This window comes from Rhipicephalus microplus, unplaced genomic scaffold (genome assembly GCF_043290135.1).
Source record: "Rhipicephalus microplus isolate Deutch F79 unplaced genomic scaffold, USDA_Rmic scaffold_66, whole genome shotgun sequence".
Taxonomy (NCBI): Eukaryota; Metazoa; Arthropoda; class Arachnida; order Ixodida; family Ixodidae; genus Rhipicephalus; species Rhipicephalus microplus.
Window position 1 is genome coordinate 1,299,331 of NW_027464639.1, and position 21,943 is coordinate 1,321,273.

The following is a 21,943-nucleotide window of genomic DNA, read 5'->3' on the forward strand; positions in this document are numbered from 1 at the left end:
TCTCAGTTGCATAAATGAAACGTAGTGTTTAACGTCCTAAAACCACCATATGATTATGAAAGACGCTGTAGTAGAGGACTACGGAAATTTCGGCTACCTGGGGTTCTTTAACATGCGCCCAAATCTAAGCACACGGGCCTTTAACAATTTCATCTCCATCGAAAATGCAGTCACCGCAGCTGGGATTCGATCTCACGACCTGTGGGTCAGCAGCCGAGTACCTTAGCCACTATACCACCGCGGCAGGGCTCTCAGTTGCACAAAGCAGACTGTTTCAATTATCTACTGCATGCTATCCAATATGCAAGTGCGTACTGGTTTATGGGTGATCAACTGCTCTGATGAACCGACAGTGCTGCCGGAGGGTCCGAAACTTCCAGAGATTGATGAACATCAGGTATTCTCCTTTGGCATCCTTTCAGAGAGCAGTTGATTTCCCAGATTAGACCCATTGCCATAATCTGCACGCCAGGGACACCATTATGGCTATGATCGATAAGCCACTGAGCACCAACGAGCGTAATGAACTGGGGAGTATTCTGCGCAAACACGCCGGTCTCTTCGATTTCGCACAGCTACACACTCCACCGTCATTCCCTGCTTCTCGTATGAAGCACCGCATCGACAAGACATCGCTGACAGAAACTATAACGTGTATTGCCTTCGGAACATGCAGTGATCAATGAATAGGTTTGTGAGACGCTCAAGAAAGATGTAATTCAAGAATCATGTTGTTCGTGGGTCGCTCCAGTAAGTCTAGTGAGGAAGAAGGATGGGAAATGGCGATATTACGTTGACTACCGTCATTTTGACGCCATCACCAAAAAAAAAAAAAAAAAAAAGACATATACTTAGTCCCGCGAATTGACACTATTGACTGTCTTTCATCGAGCTCTTACTTTTTGATACCGGCCGATTACAATGCACTAAGAAAACAAGTAGAAAACGGCATTTGCCACACCAGATGGACTTTTTGAATTTAATGCGATGCCATTCGGGTTATGCAACATGCCTGCAACTTTTGAGCGCTTCATGGACAACATTCTACGTGGATTGAAGTGGCAAGTGGGTATGTGTTACTAAGACCATTTAATTTTCAAGTGCACCTTTTGTGAGGATAACACATGCTTCGGTCTCGTGTTTGACTGCCTAAGCAAAGCAGGCTTGGTGCTCAACTCAAAGAAATATCATTTTGAGAGCGCCAAAGACTCGTCCTTGGATGATTTGTGGACAAAAAAGGCATACGACTGGATCCCGTGAAGACTGCCGCAGTGGAGGCGTTCAAGGAACCTCACTTGATGTAAGAACTGCACAGCTTTTTGGAGCTTTGTTCACACTTCCTTCGATTCATTCCCAGTTTTACAATATTGCGTACCTGCTCACGTGCCTGCTTCAGAAAGGGCCGCAGTTTGACTGGATCCCTGAATGTGAGTCTGCTTTATCCGAGTTGAAGTTTCTTTTGACGTCTCATCCAAATTTTCCACACCTCAATCCTCTGGCTACCAAGGAACTTCACACAGACGCTAGCAGTATTGATGTAGGTGCTGTCCTGATTGAACACTTGGATAACAAAGAACAGGTCGTAGCGTATGCAAGTCCCTCGCTAAGCAAGTCCCAACGTAACTACACCATCACAGGGCAAATGCCTCGCAGTGCAGCACTTCCAGTCCTACCTCTACGGATGCTTCTTTACCATTGTGACAGACCATCATTCTCTCTGCTGGTTGGTCAATCTGCGTGACCCATCTAGTCGGCTTGTGCGTTGGGCACTTCGTCTACAAGAATACGACTTCATGGTTTCCCATAAAAGCGGTCGATGTCACGCTGACGCAGATTGTCTTCCGCGACCACCATTTCCAACAACGGAATGTGAAACGGACAACTTCGACAACTACATCGTATCACTGAACCAACTGTTTCCCGATACCAAGACCTTTAGGAATCAGATAAGTTTTGCAATAATTTTGCTGTCTGCTTTGCTGAAATATATACAGCTTTAATTATTATGAGACTCAAGCACTTGTGGAAAGTAGTTGGTAAAAACCAGTTATTGTTCACTTTGCATAAATTCCTTCGTTTTTTTTTATATTATTGCGATAGCAATTATATGGACACTTTGGGCTGGATTTTTCCGCCGGCGTTGGCGTTGCCGTCACTCACCATATATGTATAAGTATCTATATATATGAAGATGCAAGAAAGAAAAAAATCCAAAAAAAGACAAGGCGCGCGGAATCGAACTTGGGTCCTCTGCATCACGAGTGCGAGGCGCTAATCACTGAGCCACAGAGGAGCACGTCCTTCAACATTCAAACAACACTATCTATATCTACCACTTATCACTACTGATGGGCATCCCGTGGGAAATTATCGTGTCTTCAGCATTGCTAGCAAGATGGCGCAATGAGCGCACATCGCCACATCGCGCGGTGGCGCACGCTCTCATCTTTTTTGCGTACTTCGCCACGCTTAGAGAAGGGGAGCAATGATGCCCCCTCGTGCGCCCTTATTTCGCAGTGGGGAGAATCGTATGCCTTGGCTGGCCTTGGGCTTTAACCTAAAAGGATTTTGTTGTAATTACCGGGTGCACCAAGGTCACTACAATCATTCCGAATCTCAGTTTTCGAAAAGCGCACACTCTGCAGACACAGCGAAGTAACAACTGAGATGCCTGTTTGCGTGCATCTGTACCTGTGAGTAGGTTTTTTGCGTAATTTGCGCGGGAGAAAAGTGGGGCACAATTTGATCTGCATTCTATTCTGTGCGTGACCTTTCAAATTGTTGCTATCACGTTCATTGCTTTGCCTTTGCAGCAAAGCTGCGACGATCTTCTTGGAAAGCACCACCTTTTTAGTGCGACAATTTTTCACAGGAACATGACGTTCTTGCGATGACTGGTTAGCGAACGGCCACCAACGCGCTGTTTGGTTCTCCGCAAAAAATATTCTCGTAATATAATATTATAAGATGAACACTGAACAACTGAAATGTCACTCCCGATTCACATTGTTTGCGTATGTGCATTTCTAGATGCATTGACGATGTGGGCGAGCCAAACCCGATTTAGCAGCAGAATGTGTGCTACTTATACAGCAAGAGGAATGTGCAGAAGCTTCAGACTCGCCTTATCCATACCTCTCACTGTAAATATATTAGAAAATGTTTTTCACTACCACCACCGTCTGTGTAGCCTTTTCTAGTACCCGGATGAGTTAGCATCATGCCTAGTGTATCCGCATTATTATAGGGCATGAAATATAGCGATATACAAGTGTCTCCTCGCCAGATAAGTCACACTTGTCTAGTACTAAGAAATTCGGCAGCTACGAGAAATGCCCCTAAAATAGGAGAAACTGCCATCACTCACGTTCTCGCAAGCGCATCTTTGTGTCCATGCCTGGCAAGAGAGTAAACGTTGGAGACAGTCCAGCAGACACTGCAAGAAAGACCACTTGTTAGAAATAGTGCTTTTCTGAAGAGCCCACGAGGACTTTTGTACAAGTAATTAACACAGTGAATTACGAAAATACACTTCATGTAACCAAATGTGCTATTAAAAAATGGTGCAGTATTTCCATCTGCGTATACAAATCAAATAAAGCTCTATTTAGGTGTAGAAAAAGGCAATACTCAATGCAGTAGGTAAATAATTAGGGTCAACGAGTATGTAGCAAAAGGTAAAGTACCAACGCAAGCAGAGTAACGATGCAAGCACGACTGATTAAGGGGGGTGGGGGGTGCTTTCCCTTTTCTGAGTAACTATCCACTTCTTTCCCATCGGGTACTTGGAATAGTAGTGAAAGTTAACGTCCTTTTTACGGGTGCGTGATCATATAGAGGCACAGAGCAGTACTTCACCATTGCGCAGCACTTGCCGCGGAGACAAGCGGCCGCAGTTTTAAGAATCAAAATGCTATGCTCTTAAAATGAGCGTTAAAAGCAGACACCCAAGGTTATTATGAAAGCATCAATAGCCACCACACACAATATAACCAAGACACCCATGGTTATTATGAAAGCGTCAATAACCACCACACACAATTTAATCAATTGAACTACTACTTTGTTGAGTTTTACCGCGACTGTGGTTCCTACACTGCGCCGCGCCTCAAAAGTGCACAAAACCTCGAAGTGACATCATACAAGCCCGATTCGCAGCTCCGCCATAGATCGCACACCAGGCCAATAGTCCTCGCAGTCCTCCTGCACCAAGCTCATAACGTCACTAGCAGAGGCATTTTCCCCAATTTTGCTTATGACAACCCCTTCAAAAGCAGCAAGCCCAATATGTTCTTGCTACCTTGTTTCGGGTGTCACCTGATTGTTATCTATAATGCAAAAAGTTTGGTTTTGCCATGGTCCTTTTTCCAAACACCGCATCGTATCATGCCTGTGACGATGACATTTCTAAAAATGTTTGAACTTTGGATCGGCAGCTGACAGCTGTGTGGCCCATTCTGTTGCACACGGTGCATTTTGCAATAACAGGTTGCATATCACCGAGAAAGCTTTGCTTCTCAGTACCGGGCACTTTCGCATGCTTATGAAAATAGAAGAAGTTTTAAAGACGATAGCCTTTCTTGGGGGCTTTCGACCCAAAAATTTTGGTCTGTCTGTGTCTGTACATTTGTCTGTTTGTCCACTCTTAACGGCACCGGTACTTGAAACAGCCGACTCCATCCACAGCGCCCACCAATGCTGCTCAAGGTTTAGCGTTTATACTTGTGCAATTGTCAATTAATAAGCAACTATTGTGCAAGTTTGGGGCACCATAACACGTATATATTCTGCATGTACATCCTTTACTGGCATGTACATCTTTTACTAGAAAAGGCATACATAAGCAATTTTTAGAACCGTAGCACTTATCACGCAGCGCTGACCATGCAACGCTTGCACGGAACGGGGAGTTTCTAACGCTTTGCTAAGACGCGATGGTGGTGGCACCAATCCGTTGCTTTGCGTTCTAAACCTTATCACCTCTGCGACGGGCGCAAACACCCGTCTCGGAGTCACGCGCTTTTTTTTTAAGAACGCTGCCAGGTGGCGCTCATGTCTCACATGTGACTTGACTTGATGCACTCGATCGCCTCCGCTGCACGCTCCAGGCACTCTAACGCAGTGCCTCCAGAATACCATCCACCGATTTTTTTACGGAGAACATAAAATAAATTGTTCACTCTCTCCATACGCAAGACTATAGTCTTTCGACCACATTTGCAGATTACATGCATATACGGGGCCAAGTTTTTCTGGGGCTGAACGTCTATAAATTCATCAGCTGCTTAGGTAGAGGTACCCAAGGTGGAGCATTTCCCTTTGCGGAAGCAAGTGACCAACTTCTTATACAATTGGACAAAAAATGCTCCTTGACGATCAACTAAACTAGACTATCGAAAGTACGGGGTCTCCGAGAGATCAATCCACCTATCAAAATGTCCTTTAATTCTAGCTACAAACTGTGTAGCTGTCTCTCGGTTCTATGGTTTTGACGCTCGGAAACGCTCACGATACTCTTCTGCCATGAGACGAAAATGCCGCAGAGGAGCTATCTTTACATGAGTATAATCTAGGCAGTAGTCAGAAGACAGTCTTTCATACACTTTCAGAGCTTCTCCTGTGAGGCACATGCTCAAGGCGATTGCCCATTGTAATTTGTCCCAGCCTCGGCTTGTCCTCACGCATTCGAACCTCTTGAGGTACGGGTCAAAGTCGTCTCGGGCAATCTCAAACTGCAGGAGAAATTTTCGAAGATTTATGGAAGGGTAGCGCACTGCTTGTACTTCAGGTCATTCTCCCGGTGGCGTTCGGTACGCTGGTGCTGCATCTAGCTCGGCAAGCCTTATGCCTAGCGGAAGGCTGCGTTCCTCTGCTTTGGCTAGAGCTTGCTCCGAGGCCACACGTTTGCCGGTATTTTTTCTCGCTCAACAGCCATCAGGTCGTGTTCTTTCGCCGCTTCATGCTGAGCCGCTCTATCATCTCGCTGACGATTTTCCTGCAGTCTCCTCCACCCTCTCAACTCTGCCTCTGACAAGCTCACTCGCTCCCCAGTTCCCTTAATTTCTGCATTTCCATAGCATCTACAATGTGTCTGTGCCACAGAGAACAAGTTCGTCCTGTCCCCTGGATGCCAAAATGTCACGGTGTATTAGCTTCACCGTACGAGGTTCAAGAAATAAGGACAAAGCGGGCGTTTTAAGTAGCACCCACACATCCAAACATTTAATCTATAGAAGATCAACTCTGCTGAGAGTCAAACGGTGAGTCGTGAACGGTTGTCGTCGGGACCCCTCGTGACGACTCACGTACAGGTGAACTCTGGGGCGGCCCGTGGACTTCTTGATAATTCAGAGCCACAAACTCTGAGGCACTAGGCGTCGGCAGGAACAGGGATTTGTTCTTCGCATCGCTGCCTCTTCCACCGAACGCTACGGTAATTGCTCGAATCTAACGCGCACCTTTTTTCCGGTTAAGCGAGTTCTTAAGTCGCATGCACGTTAGAATCGAGTACAAACAAAAAAATTTCGGTCAATCTATTGCCATTGGCAAATCCAAAATGGCCGCCCCCTACGTGCGTCGGCATGGCGCGTCGGCCATTTCTGCCTACGTGTTTCCCCATGTGCGGCACTTCGTACGTGTGCTGAGGAGCTCGTCATCTAGTACTGCATTAGCATCGACGGCGTGGAAGGGCCAACTCTAAAAACTCGAGCGCACCACGATGCCGCTTTTAAAAGAAAAGTCATCGCGTGTGCAGAAACGGACGAAAATCGGGCCGCATCGCGGTCGATCGGAGTTCCCGAAACGTGCATGCGGGACCGGCGGAAACAAAAGCAGAAGATTGTCGACAGCAAAGCTTCACGCAAAGGCTTCAGTGGACCACAGCAGGGTCGGTTTCGGCAAATAAAGAGCTGCTCGGCGAGTATGTGCTTGAGCAGCGAGCGGCACAGCGGCCCGTGACGACAGAACTGCTCCAAGTGCGGGCTATGCAATTAGTCTTGGAAAAAGGTCTAATCCGGAGCCAGTTTAAAGCGAGCAGGTGCTGGCTAACAAACTTTATGAAGAGGAAAGGCTTTTCCCTCCGAAGGGGAACATGCATATGCGAAAAGTTTTGTGGTGGAGTACGATGAAAAGCTTCACAGTTTTCAGAGGTTCGTTCTAAACTTGCGGCGCAACAACGGCTACCTGCTTGGGCAAATCGGGAATGCCGATCAGACGCCTCTTTACTTCGACATGCCCGGCACCACAACTGTCAAGAAGAATGGGGCGAAGCAAGTTCGCGTGCTGACATCGGTCCACGGTAAAACTGCAGGGACGGCAATGCTCTGTTACACGTCAGATGAGCACAAGCTTCGCCCGTACCTCATATTTAAATCGAAGACGCTCCCGAAAGGAGTCGTTTTTTTGAGTGGTGTGATCGTGCGGGCCAGCGAGAAAAATGGGTGCGCGTAGAAATCGATGTCCTCTGTTTTTTTGTTTTTTTTTTTTTCGTGGTGGAAATCGGGTGCGCGTTACAATCGAGGGCGCAGTAGAATCGAGTAAATACGGTACTTGCACCATGCGCTGCCCTTCCACTCCTGCCTTTTTATTCTCGGTGCTCCTGCCACGAGAGTTTTCCGCGTCTTTCATGTTTTTCTTTTCTTTTTGTAGTCTGTGTCACAGTGACTCAACAGCATTGTCGTCTATGTCGCTATCACTTCGCCGAAGTCTTTACACTCAAAACATGATACATCTACTGTGTCACAGTCTTTGCAAATCAGCAGATTGAATGCATCATCGACGATGTTTTTTAATATGTGCGCGACCTTCTCAAACTCCCCCATGCCATCGTATGCTTTGCGGCAAAGGGCGAGCACATCCTGTATGTAAGACAGCTACGACTCCAATGACGTTTGAGTGCGAGATTCAAGCTCCTTTTTGGTCACTGCCTTCATGCCAGTAGATTTGCCAAACAGTGCATGCATCTTTTTTTTTTGCACGCTTTCCAGCTGCCAATTAACGCTTTGTGATTCTCAAACCACACTTTGGCTGTTCTCTTCAGATAGAATGATATGTTCACCAACATGAGTGTTTCGTCCCAACGATAATTCTTGCTTGTTTTGTTTGCTCATACACCGGCAACCATTCTTGAATGTCGACATTGTAGGTCCTGCAGAACACGCCAGGGTTTTTGAGCTGGGGCAGAGCAACTATCGTCGTTGCCATTGCAGCTGTGGAAGCGGGACTCTGTTGTGCCATCATTGAATAAACTAAGCTTCGGCCGCTGTGTAGCTTCGTTATACTGTCTTCGTACCCAGCACCTCCACCAGAATGTCCTGGGTTGCGAGTAAACAAAAGAAATGTATTTACATATTGTACACAGAGTACACAGAGTCCTTCAGCCAAGATGGCAGACTGGCAACAACAACATGAGTCCTTTCCATCAAAGTCGTCAAAGTCGTCCTTAGCCCTAACTCCGCCAACAGCGAGACTGCAGGCAGGACCGACGAGCTAGCGCACTTGTGGCGATGTGCTTCTTCGACGGCAACGAAGCGGTAAGGGACGGCCTGATCAGATTACTACGAGTGGGCGCGTGGTCTACGAGCGCGGCGTGTCATCGGAGTTGGCTTTAGCCCTAGCTCTGCTGACAGCGAGACTGCGGGCAGGAACGACGCGCTAGCGCACTCTTGGCGACCGTGCTTCTTCGCAAGGAATGAAGCACATCACTCACTACCTCCTCTGAACCACGTTTGGGCATTTTACGCATCGACAACAGACCACACAGTGAAGCTCGTCACCCCCCCCCCCCCCCCTTCAAAGCCAAAGATTGCTCGGAACAGCGGCTAGCAGTTTCGCGCATCGTCACTCGAAAATGCGATGCCAAGCGCAGTGTGCGCCGTGTTTTTGTCATCGTAGTTACACATTTTGGGCATCGTCACCGAACGCCGCCGGCAAGTGCATTACGCGCCGGCTGCACTGTCCTCGCGGCCACGCACTCCACCGTCATATGGAGTGCTGTCAATAAGCTTTTGTGATGCGATTTAGACGTGCTTGGAGCGGTGCTTGATATCGCCACGAAGTGTATGAATGTTCGAAGGCAATGAAAGCCCCATAGATTAGAGTTTCCACGACCGGCTGTATGATGATGCGCTTTACTGCTAGAGTGGCAAAAGAGCATGTGTCAATCAGGGGCACAAATTTTTATATGCCCGTTTCGCTTCATTAATTATACTGCTAAAAATTCCTGTGCCACAAGTCTTCTGCCTATAACTTTGTTATTTGGAAAGAAGGCATCGGGCGTCATGGTGTGATCCAGTTTTCTGATGCAACAAACCTTTTTCCAAATAAAGCAATGCTCAGTGATTATTTGTAATCAAGTACTCAATTACACTAATTACAACTTCAGCACAAAAAATATGTGTAATCATTTCAGTATATGGTCTTATTCAATTACGACCTTTCTGTTATGCCTATCACACCACTCCTTCATACAGAGAACTTGGTTTGAAATCCATGCTTGTTCTTTGTAAATCATGAAAAGGAGGTTATGGGAAAAAAAAACAACCAAGGAACACTGGTCAGAGACCAGATACCTGAAAAGTCAAATATCACAAGACAAACCTAAGATCACAATCTTAAGGTGTTTTAGAGACGTAAAAAAAAGTTGAAACTTTAAATGCAGTTTTCTCAATACTGTTTTTTTTGGCATTACACTCAGATCGTGGAGCAGATATCTGGGCAACCACTGTACGGATTTTGATTCCGTTTATTTTTGTAATGCTCCTTGAACTGTGCTTCAGGGGGCTGCGATCCTAGTTTTTCATTGTACTTCTTAAAGAATTTTTTATAGAGTTTCTTGTTTGTAGTGCAAGTGTGCTCATTGCAGTGTCGCTGGAGAAAACATAAACTACAAGTTTTAGTGTTGCAAATAAGTTATTTTGAGAACGCAGCCCCCTTCAACATACATTTGGCAGTGGATACAGCAATTACCAACTATTTTTGTCATTTTATAAATCCTCCAGCCCCTCCACAAGGTTCAATTGAAAAATAATTTGTCTCTCATTAAGTATTTGTGCTATCGCCTCGAAATTTTTTTGGATGCATGGTGAGGCCATTCTTAGTGTCTGTGCCGATTTTCATCATCATCCGACCAGAAACAAGAAAGTTCGTTCTCAGAGGCACGTCCCCCCTTAACCGTTATTACACCTTTGTTGTTCTTATTCATTAAATGAAGGAGAGTGGTATGACGCTGATGTTGGCTTGTGCCCCACTACTGATTGAAGGTAATGTTGCTTCCATCACATCTATTCGAGTCAAGGAAAGCATCAAGTCAAGCGAAAGCCAAGTAAAGACTCCCTTGTTTGAGTGAATTTCGAATGCACGATCCAGTGCCTAGACATACAGGGTGGCCAGCGAACGGTTTTGCAGGGCAAGCGGTCCATTTTTTACTAGCCGACACTGCCTGCGTTGGCCTTGTGAGAGGAGAAAAGGGGAAAGAAGCGAGTTTTGCGGAAGTCTTCCTGGGCCGGCACAAATTGTGTGCATGCGGCACGACACGCGAGCATGCGCAGTGGGGGTGTGGACGGTGCAGTTGCCAAAGCGCGACATTGTGTAATTAAGAAATGATCCGCATTTAAAACTAAGCTTTAGGCAGCGACACTCAGCCTTGCCCAAAAAACTGGTACAGACTAATTGTATGTTGCTAATTGTATGTAGGCTAATTGTATGTTGTTCAGCAGCGTTGGCGGCCACCCACCACGGAGCCCAACGAGGGGACGCTACAAGTTTGCGGATGCTGAAACCTGCAGACGCCAGCCGTACAACGCCACTATAACCCAATGCGCCTAGACCAAGGTAGGCTATTTGCACAGGGTTAACCCTAGCCGCCAGGAAGTTTGGAAGTAAGCGGAAGAGAGTAGAAGACAGGACAGATAAACAGTAAGAGATAAAGACGAAGATGTAGGGAGAAATAGATAGGAAAAGGCGACTGCCAATTTTTCCTGGGTGGGCCAGCCCAGAGGTGCCGTCTACGTGAAGCCGGGGCCAAAGGGGTGTGTTGCCTCTGCCGGGGGGCCTTAAAGGTCCAATCACCCAGCGTCGGCTCAACCCCCAGGATCCCCTTTTCCCCGGACACGGCAAAGCCACGCACGGCTAGGCGTGGGAGGGAGCCGAAACCCCCCCGTTAGCTCGGGTCCGTGGTGTCACTACACACCAAACACTTACTTGCGCAGGCGCCCCTGCGGGCAACGATATTCAGTCAGCTGTGGTAAAAAAATATAGCATCTATCCTTACACGGTCCGCTCGATCACGCATACCTGCAGTAAGGGAGGCAGCGGCTGCAATCGCCGTCACGCTTTCTGCGGTTGCGAGGTCTTTCGCAGCAACAGCGTTGTCCGAAGTCAGAGTCACAAGGGGCGACATTGTTTCCTGGCTGATCATTGAAGTATTATAGTTGAGCCCGCTTATAACGAAACTAAGCATGACGCGGCATCCGTTTGTTGTATCCCTAAGTTTGTAGTAAATGAAACCCAGCTTTTAAAAAACGTTGCGAGTGAAAACACAAACGTTTTTTGGCTGAAAAAGTTCGTGATGCACGTGTTTCGAAGAGCAGAAGTGATAAGGACTGTCTCGAATTCATTCAAAATGGCAGTGTGCTCGTTCACTGAGGTCCGTGCCATAAGCTGCACGAGGCCCTGGCTCCAAAGTTGCGTGTTCTCACAATCCGATTCCTCCAAATCCCTCTCTCCACGTACTTCATTCACGATGCCCCAATCCATGCACGGTTCCGCAGTGTCGGCATCATCATCGGCCGTAATTAAACAATCGCAACAGATGTCCAACCCGCTCTCCAAGGTCGGAGTCGACGACGCACTGCCACAAATCGCCGCCGTAGTTTGGAAGTTTCAGACTCGGCATCGGGCCCAATGTCGACGAAATCGGCCTCGCAAAAAAAGTTTTGCGCGCATGTAGTCGTCACCGCCGCACACGAAATGTTCACCATCTTCACAGCTGAATACCGAGACTCCCGAAACGACAAGTTGGCTGCTAGGTGGTCAACAGCTATGAGCAAACACTCCGCAACGTGGCACCTAACGCGCGGATAACGCTCAAGCCAAGTAGTCACACTTTTGACGTTTTGTTGAGCGGCAGAAAAAAGCGTGCTAGTGCTCCCAACGGCCATCATGACCACACACGCCCGACACACATGACGAAACGCGTGGAACCGCTCTGGGCTCGTTTCTAGTCAGAAAACGAAACTGATTCAAGCCAGTGTGGCAGGCGTCGCGGAGCGGCGGGAGGAGACGGGCAAAGGGGTTGTGTTCAAGAGAAAAGAGGAGAGCAGACTTGTGAGAGAAGGGCAAGAAGTTGCGATAAAGAGAGAGGAGGATGCGGCGGGAGGGTGACCTTGAAAATCAAAACACACGAGAAGGAGGCAGGTTGGGTAGCTTGCTTGAAAGGTCCGCGAAACTCGCACGTAGAAAAACTTGGAAAAAGTGCCTGCGCGTGCAGAAGTTAAAATAAAGCATGGCCACCTGGATTGTGGTGCTCAGCAGTGTTCGAAGAATCGGCGGTCGTGCGTGGCCTCAAGAACTTCAATATTTCGCGATTTGCTCCGCACAAATTAACAGCAGTTTTCGCGCTTCCACACGCGAACGGAAGGCATGCTGAGTCGAGTGCGAAGTGAGGGAGAACAAGTCCTGAACACGAAACGAATCGCAAATTTGCTGTAACCGATCAGCGCCACTGATCTTGTTCCTAGTGGTACTTCAAACACTTTGTGGATGAAACCTTATCGAATTTTCTATCCACCCACAACGTGGCCTTAAGGGGACAGGTGCAGTAGTGTGTGTGCCTTTTGTACCGATGAACCGGCTTTCAACCACGGAGCCATTACGATATTCACATATTCTGACGCCCATTGGCAATGGACGCTTGTATGATGCATTATTACTGCAATATTTCATGTTGCATTGTGAAGCATGTATACAGGATGCGTGTGTTTCTGAAGTACAAAAGCTGCTTTCACTGCATTTCCAAGCAGAGGAAGTTCTTTTCAATGTTTTAACAAGCTAACGTATGGCCGTGTGGCAGAACATCCGCTTGCCACGCAAACGACTCGGGTTGAATCCCCAGTTTAGCCCAAACAACCCTGGTTCGGTCTCCACTCTGCTCCAAAACTTTTTATCTTCATTTTTTTATTTGCATTGTTGTGGATTTTTCGGTCAGGCATAAGATTTTTCGCTCACAACCAATGACGCTGACACATATGCCAGAATTTCTGCAAAACAAGCTCTTTAACGCTGTCACGTTAAAATGTGTTCTGTCAAGTAGGAGCTTTGCTTGCCAAGAGATAAGCAGTGAAACACGATTCCCAGTACAAAACCATTATTAGAGGCAGTTGTTCTATTTCAGCAGTATTACAATTTGAAGAATTTCATTTAATGAGAGTCTACTGTATATCTCCATGCGTAGAAAACATTTTTCATCTCTCAGCTCACCCATTGGCTGTTGCTCCCTCTTTATTTTCTTGTGATGTTCCTTTCTGTTCTGTCACACAACACACACAAAATAGCACCCGAACTAGCTAGACCAACTTGGTTTCAAAGAGCACGACTTGTGAAAAAAAAATGCACACCTCTGGTGTCCGTTGCAGCAAGTTTCCTGCAAGATAGCGTGGGAGAGAGCTCCTCTTGCAGGGTTGCACGACTGGCCTCGTCCAGCTCAGAAACGGCTTGATGGGGAGGTGTCCTACGGAGGAACCTCGAGCACTCTGAAGGTCCCGCCTGGTCGCCTATGTGGCTTGGCCTGCGGCCGAGGTAACCCTGCGGCACGGGTGCACCTTCGTAGCCCAGGCTGCAGCTGGGGGAACTGCCACCAGTGGTTGACAGTGAGGGACCTAATAAACCGTTGGTGTCTGCATGCAAAGGGTGGAATGAAGCGTTTGATGTATGCAGTCTTATCAATGCGGCCACTGCAATTTTACATACATGAAGTATAAAAACAAGCTGCTCAATAAGTTGCCCTTTTGTAGTGTTGTCTGGTTTTCGTGTTGTATCTCGATATTGACATAACGGTGGCGACGAGTGAACCACGCAAACATGAGTGCTGGGCAGCCCCCCCAAATTAGGAGGTGCGGATGGTATCTGGCCAACGTATCGTGTTCGCCTGGAGGTTTACTTTGAAAGGCATAACATCACAGATACTGTCGAGCCCACATATAACGGCCCCACTTAAAACAAACTTTTGCTTAAAACAAACAATATCCGCGTGACCGTAAAAATATACATTGGTTCAATGGCACAAAATCGCACTTACAACGAACGTCTCCCAGCGCCACTGATCGGTTACAGCGAACGGAGTCAGCGGTGTGCCGACTTCCCAAGAAACCAATTTCAACCAACGATCAGGCATCGGCGACGTGCCCATACATTCTTATTGTGAAACGCCGATTCTGCCTCTGCGCCCCTCTAGTTGCTGCTCTCCCCAACCGCTTTTTGTTACGCACCCCTCCGTCCTTTGTCCCCCCACTACTTTGAGCACCCTGCATCGCCGGACGAGGCCTGTGTTTTCACACTGCCACCAATCTTGGGAAGACCAGTCCGCCACGTACCCCATTTTTGATGGCTGGTACTGTCGTTGACATTGCCGGCCTGGAGTGACCAGACCATTTGCCGAAATTGTCGGCTACTGACTGTATCCGATAGTCTGCGTCTAGTGCACGTGCGTACGCTACCCCACAGATTCTGACAATTTGCTATCCGTTCCGTGTTTAGGATTTGTCCTCGCTCCCTTCACACTCGACTCGGCATTCCCTTCGCACGCGAGCGGAAGCGCAAAAATGGCTGTCCATTTGTGCGAAATGAATCGAAAAATATCGAAGATCGTGAGGCTACGCAAACCCGCCGGCGCAACAAGACGATTTTTTTTATCACAGCCGCCGATTCTTTGAACGCCACCGCGCGCACCGAACGTGCCGACCATGCTTTGACGGCTGCGCACACTGGCACTCTTTTAAAGTTTTTCTACAGGCGAGTTTCGCGGACCTTTCAAGCGAACTACCCAACCTGCCTCCTTCCCGTGTCTTGGTTTTCAAGGTCGCCCGCCCGCCGCATCCTCCTCTCTCTTTATCGCACGGAGGAAGGAATTTTCATTCCCCCGTGCTTAATCGCAACTCCTTGCCCTTCTCTCGCAAGTCTGCTCTCCTCTCTTGATCACAACCCCTTCACCTGTCTCCACTGCTCTGCGACGCCCGCCACGCTGGCTCGAATTAGTTTCGTTTTCCGAATGGAAACGCGCCCAGAGCTGTTCCACGCGTGTGCGCGTCTTGCTCGCTCTTGGTGTGTGTGTGTGTGTGTGTGTGTGTGTGTGTGTGTGTGTGTGTGTGTGTGTGTGTGTGTGTGTGGTCATGATGGCCGGCGGGAGGACTAGCACACTTTTTCGTGCCGCTCAACAAAACGTCCAAAGTATGACCGCTAAGCTAGAGCGTAATCCGCGTGTTAGGTGCCGCGTTGCGAAGCGCTTGCTCATAGCTGTTGACCACCTGGCAGCCAACTTGCCGCTTCAAGAGTCCCGGTATTCAGCTGTGGAGATGGTGAATATTTAGTGCGGCTACATGTGCGCGTAACTATTTTCGCGAAGCCGACTTCGTCGATTGTCAGGCCCGATGCCAAGCCTGAAGCTTCCGAACAGGAGCACTACGGCGGCGATTTGTGGCAGCGCGTCGTCGACTCCGACCTGGGAGAGCTGATGGGACATGTGTTATAATGATTTGATTTCGGCCGATGATGATGCTGACACTGCGGAACTGTGCTCGAATTGGGGCATTGTGAATGAAGCACGTGGCGAGAGCGATTTGGAGGAATCGGATTGCGAGAACGACGAAGCTTTGAAGCCAGCGCCTCATGCAGCTTATGCCACGAGCACAGAGATAGTGCACGTATCTCATTTAAAGCATTATGCGCGATGCATTTCATAATACTGTCAAGCGACCAGGCAGCCGCTTTCACCGAGCGGGGGAATTAGTGTGAGCGCGACAAGCGAATGACTCTTTATTCTCTTTGTAATCATCACCGCCTGTACATCTTCTTCGTCTAAGAATATCATCACCAGCGTGATTTAGCTCGAGCCTGGCCGAATAAACCGGTTCCTCACAATATTACTAAGTATTACGAAATTGGAATTTGACGATTGTTCAGCTGTGAAGGGACTAACTTTCACTTAGAAACAGGCTGTATTTCAGCTTGTTCGAGCTGCAATAAAGCCTGCAGCTGACAATATGCAGCTCGAGTCAGGCTTATTGTCTGCTTTGTTGCTTGGAGGTGTGCTCCATGTCGGCGAGTTACAAATCTGCTCATTGGTACCACTGTAACTCGTGTTACTAACTTATATTACTAAGTATTACAAAATTGGAATGTGAGGATTGTTCAGCTGTGCAGGGACTAACTTTCAGTTAGAAACAGGCCGTATTTCAGCTGGTTCAAGCTGCAATAAAGCCTGCAGCTGACAATATGCAGCTCGAATTAGGCTTATTGCCTGCTTTGTTGCTTGGAGGTGTGCTTCATGTCGGCGAGTTACAAGTTGGCCGACAGCCTGCAACACTGCGCTGGAACCACCAGCTACTGGTTCCATCAGCTGCTGGTTCTATCAGCTGCTGGTTTCAACACCTGCTGGAACCACCAGGTACTGGTTCCATCAGCTGCTGGTTTCAACACCCACTGCAACCACCAGCTACTGGTTCCGTCACCTGCTGGTTCCATTACCTCCTGGGAATGTTCTAATAGACCAGCACTGCTGGCAGCAATAGCCAATCAGCAGGAAAGTTTCACCTGTGTCCTGATGGTATGTGAAGCTCTGCAGGTGGTAACTGTCCAGAAGCTTCCACCAACCTTTACAGCAGAAATATTTGCATCACCGTACGAGATGCTTGCTGCGATTTCTAACCAAAATACCGTATATACTCGTGTAAGGGCCGCCCTCGTGTAAGGGCCGCACCCCAACTTTGAAAGCGGATATTTCGAAAAAAAAAAAAACAAAAGTTCAAAATGTCCCGCCAGAAAAGTGTAGTTAGTTCATTTACAGCCAGATGGCGCTGCACGCTTTTCCGCTTTTATTCTACTTCCGCCGACGCGCCGACCACGCTGTTGACAGCGCGCCGCCATATTTGCCTTGTGCGGCCTCTTTGTTGGCATCGTTCCTAGCATCGTGTCGATACGTTGGCAGCGCGACTTCAGATCGGTGTCGTCGGTGTCACTTTGTTGGTTGTAGTGAACCCTGCAGAAGCCAGCGCACGTGACGGACGATGGGCCGGCATCTGAGATCATTCACTGCAGCATTTAAGCTGCAAGTGATTGACTATGCCGAGGAGCACGGGAAGCGGGAAGCTGGACGAAAGTACGACGTCGATGAGAAGCGCGTGCGTTACTGGATGAATCAGAAAGATGCCCTCGCCGCTACTAACAGGAGCCGAAAGGCGTTTCGCGGGAAAAAGTGCAAGTACCCGCAACTCGAAAGCGAGCTCGTCAACTACGTCGTCGACACACGAAGGGACGGCTACGCCGTATCGACTGACATGATACGCGTCAAAGCCCTCAGCATCGCTCGCCACATGGAAATACCCCCGGCACAATTCAAGGCAAGTCGGGGCTGGGCTACGCGGTTTATGAACCGTAACCAGCTTTCTATTCGGCGCCGAACGACGATTTGCCAAAAACTGCCGCGCGAGTACGAAGACCACGTCATTAAGTTTCATCGCTTCGTGAATGCTCTCAGGAGGGAGCATGAATACGACCTGTCCCAAATTGGGAATGCGGACCAGACACCTGTGTGGTTCGATGCACCGGAAAGCACCACAGTGGATTTAAAAGGTGCGAAAAGTGTGTCTGTGCGCACGACTGGTGCAGAACGCCAAAGGTGCACTGTGATGTTGTGCATCACGGCAGACGGCTTCCGCCGTACGTCGTATTTAAAAGGAAGACTCTCCCAAAAGAGAAGTTCCCTCAGGGAATCGTCGTACGTGCGCAAGAGAAGGGCTGGATGTCCGAGGAACTGGTCGTTGACTGGATTAAGACCGTCTGGGCAAACAGACCTGGAGGGCTGTTACAACGGAAAGCCCTCCTTGTTTTGGACAGCTTTAGGGGCCACTTGACCGACCGCGTCAAGAACCGAGTTGCCGCAACTCGTACGGACTTGGCCGTCATTCCCGGTGGCCTGACGAGTGTGCTGCAGCCGCTCGACGTATGCGTCAACAGACCATTCAAAGTGGAATTTCGCCGATGTTACTCTGAATGGATGGCTGGAGGCGTCCACGAGAAGACCCCTACAGGACGGCTGAAGCGGGCGTCGCTCCAACAGGTGTGTGAATGGATTTTGAATGCGTGGCGTGCCATGTCAGTAGAAGTAGTTGCTAAAAGCTTCAAGGTAACGGGAATTTCGAACTCCATGAACGGCACCGAAGATGACCGTCTCTGGGAAGACGCGGACGCCGAGGCGAGCTCCTCCGAGAACGAGGACAGCGAAATGGAATCCGAATAAAAACATTTCTGGCATGTCATTTGTGACTCTTGCACTCTGCTACTGTTGCATAAACAGTACAGACCTTTGGCCTGTACTGCCTGTACTAAATCGGCCTGATTCGTGTAAGGGCCGCACCTAGCAAAATTTTCGAAAAAAAAGTGCGGCCCTTACACGAGTATATACGGTACAGCTGCTTGCACTAGTTCTGAAAAAGCTTGACAAGTTTTTAGAGCACAAAATTTGATGACATCAGAGCGAAAGCTCATTTATTTAAATTCAAAACGTGCTTCAGTGTTCCTCAAAAGCGAGCAGCCATTCTGATGACTTGCAGTGCAAAACATTTCAGCCGGTCATCGCTAGGAACATGGTTGACCAGAACGAATGTTATACGAAAGATGTCCTCTCACCATGAGGCGGTCCCTGGCTGCGACGCTGGCCAGGACTGGCTGCCTCGGGATCCTCGGCGGGCTTGGCCTGCTCGGGGGGGCTCTCCAGGCGCCCCCTCTTGCCACTGCTGTTCTCCCCACCGCTCGAGCCGCTGAGGCCCACCGCTGGGGCTGTGCTGTGGGAAATGAATGTGCACGTTTTTCTTTTTCTGCTTAACTCCGCTCGAGCAAGTGAAACTGCAATGGCAGAATTTTGCTCTTTATAAACAGGCTCTCTCTCTTGCACTGGGTTTACTTAGCGATAAAAGATAACAAGTTTAAGGTCCGACCCAGGTAAATGACCAGCTTTAGAAAAGTACAGACGTAACATTTTCTGGAAGGAGCAAGTTTAGCACAATTATGCTAGCATGGTTACCATGGTAGATAAGTTCCTACCACACAGACTAAAACAGCATCGACATAAAAATGCCGAATGTTTTTCGATTTGAAAGCAAGGATTGCGTCAGCTGCCCACTGCTGATGCAGAGTGCAAATGACTTCATTGCGATGGCAGTCCTCTCGTGAGAATCGATCTACTCAAATGGGAGGCTACCCGGGATACCTAACTTCTACGAGCTAAGCTCCCTAAGGCGTGGATCTGTCCATCCCTTGTATGTACCCGACCACCTATAGTTCCACCTTTGCAAACTTCCCACTACTTCGTACTTGCAAAGATCCCACAACACCCCATCACCAATCGACCACTTCATCAACCATGAAGCCGTTATAATGAAGGCGGAACAAAAGCGACATATAGCTACCACTTACAAATATTAAAATTATTTGTATAAACATATACAGTGTGTCACGTCTTTTATGATGTAGTGGGCGATATTGGCGGATGGTTCATGGTTTAGCGAAGAAACCCTCCAGTACTTCACCCCACTCATCATTCACTCCTTGGATATGCGGTGATTTTTTTATTTGCTAAGATATCTTTATAAAGCTTTTGGGGTATGTTCATACATTAACACTAAAGAAAGTGCACCTTTTCATAAAATTCTGTTCATTGGTTGTAGAGTTACTGAAGTCTAGCCCAATGGTTCACAAGTGTGCCTGATAAAAAGCCGGCACAAATCCCTTAATGTAACAGCTTGCAAACTGGGCTAGATTCACAATGATAGGGCTACTTTCACAAAACTGGGCAAGTTTTGTGCTTTTTTACAATAAAACGTGACTGCAGATGCACTGCCATGGTCATATATAAGAACACAGCAATGTGCAACTTTAATATTGCTAACATCACACTGTGGTCCCAAACTCTAGACTCTAAAACACGGACACAAGCAGAGAAATCAGTAAAGTCTATGTTGCACAAAAAATTAGGACGACTGTGGCTCGCCGTATACCTGAGCTCCGATTGCAAAAAAAAAAAAGACTCTGTGAAAAGCTTTTTATCAGTGTTCCTCAGCAATCAAGCTAACACTGAAGAGACTCCTTGCAGCAGGAATTCTGTCGAGGAGAGCATGCCACTCATCATTGCTGATGACTAATGCGCATGTCTCAAACCCAACAACACCTCGCCCCCACTATACAGTAAAAAAGCTTTTATGTAGACAGGGCCACACACAACCTCGTGCCCACGAGTTGCCATTGATGGATTCATTAAGAGCGTGCTGTGGTGCTTTCCTAATTTGTATCTGCCAGCCCTATGATCACCTTTCCATTCAATCAGTGGGAATCCCAAAATGTGCTCACGGTGAGAAATACTGTCTTGGCACTGACTGGGCAGGTGGAGTTGCCTGTAGGGTGAACAGGTTCACGACACTACCCTGAATAGCAAGCCATCTGGAAGAGCCTGGCCTTCCAGATGAGGCGCACGAGCCAGGCGAGGCATTCCTGTGCATGCATGATGGGCTGCAGAGGGCCAATTGCGTGACAGGACCGTCAAAACAACCTTTCTAAATAAAAACACTGCGAACTATGAGAGCACTAAGTTCACTGTTTCTTATACTGCGCAAACCAACACATACCGTACCATTTCCAATTATTAACAATACGGAATGGCGATAAAGTGGTCAAAAAGTCAGCACAGGCTATTAGTTGCTATAAGTGGCTGGCCAGTGAAGAAAGGGCTCATTTCTTTCTGGAACTACATTCCTTCCATGCCAATAGCAGAAATGCCATAATGCAAGCCATCACACAGGATGAACATGCCTCTCAAGAACTCACGGTCAGGACAAGCTGGCAGGCAGCCTTACGATCCTTCCTCCAGAACGAACTCCCACCAAATGTATTCGTTTAGATCACTACTTATGGATACCATAATCTCGCTACATTAGTAGGGCAACTGCCAGACCCACGTTGAGGCTTCAGTACCTTTATGCTCACATACTTCCCAGGGTTGGCCTGTAACTTATCGGCCCACAGTGGACCACGCCGAATGACATCAGGAATGTAGGGCCAACCTGGAATCCCTCCAAATAGCCTGACAGGAGCTTCGTTAACTGCCTGAAGCTCTCTCTGAAAACCAATCGCACTCTTTAGGGAAGCACAAACACACTCCCTGCCGAATTACTTTACATTGCACAAAATACAACAAACTCCAAATAGACCTCATCGCCAAGCGTACGGTTCCATACCAACTGGCACTGTCCCAGAGCCAATGATCCACAACGTCAATCACTCCAGTCTAACATACATGGGAGGCCTCGGTTAAGAATCTGGGCTCCAAATAGACCTCATCGCCAAGCGTACGGTTCCATACCAACTCTAACTGGCACTGCCCCAGAGCCAATATTCCACAACGTCAATCACTCCAGTCTAACATACATGGGAGGCCTCGGTTGAGAATCTGGGCGAAAAAATCCTCTTTGACCATATACTAACCATCTAAGGGGAGGTCAGTAAAGCCTCACTCTAGACGTGTGGCGGGTTGGGCTGATTGGTATGACATGACGATAGTTATAGCGCGAGAACAGAACGACGGCAAATAGTCTACTTCTTGTCCCTTTGTCATTTTCCCGTTGCCACGCTATAACTATCCTCACTCTAGAACTCAAACCCAAACAAGGCTTTCAAAATATGT

At 48.0% G+C, this 21,943-nt stretch overlaps 1 protein-coding gene across 10 annotated transcripts in view; it reads right to left on the reverse strand.

The window, feature by feature from the left end:
* LOC142790041 (uncharacterized) overlaps window positions 1-21,943 on the reverse strand; it is a 467,642-nt gene that overhangs the window by 164,844 nt on the left and 280,855 nt on the right. For 9 of the 10 annotated variants that reach the window (XM_075885074.1, XM_075885070.1, XM_075885072.1 and 6 more), the window contains 3 exons: window positions 18,898-19,052; window positions 13,614-13,892; window positions 3,368-3,436 (listed from right to left, as the gene is read on the reverse strand). In XM_075885074.1, the coding sequence (XP_075741189.1) occupies window positions 3,368-3,436; window positions 13,614-13,892; window positions 18,898-19,052 (503 nt within the window). The remainder of the gene's footprint in view (window positions 1-3,367; window positions 3,437-13,613; window positions 13,893-18,897; window positions 19,053-21,943) is intronic. The other variant, XM_075885073.1, reaches the window with a different exon arrangement.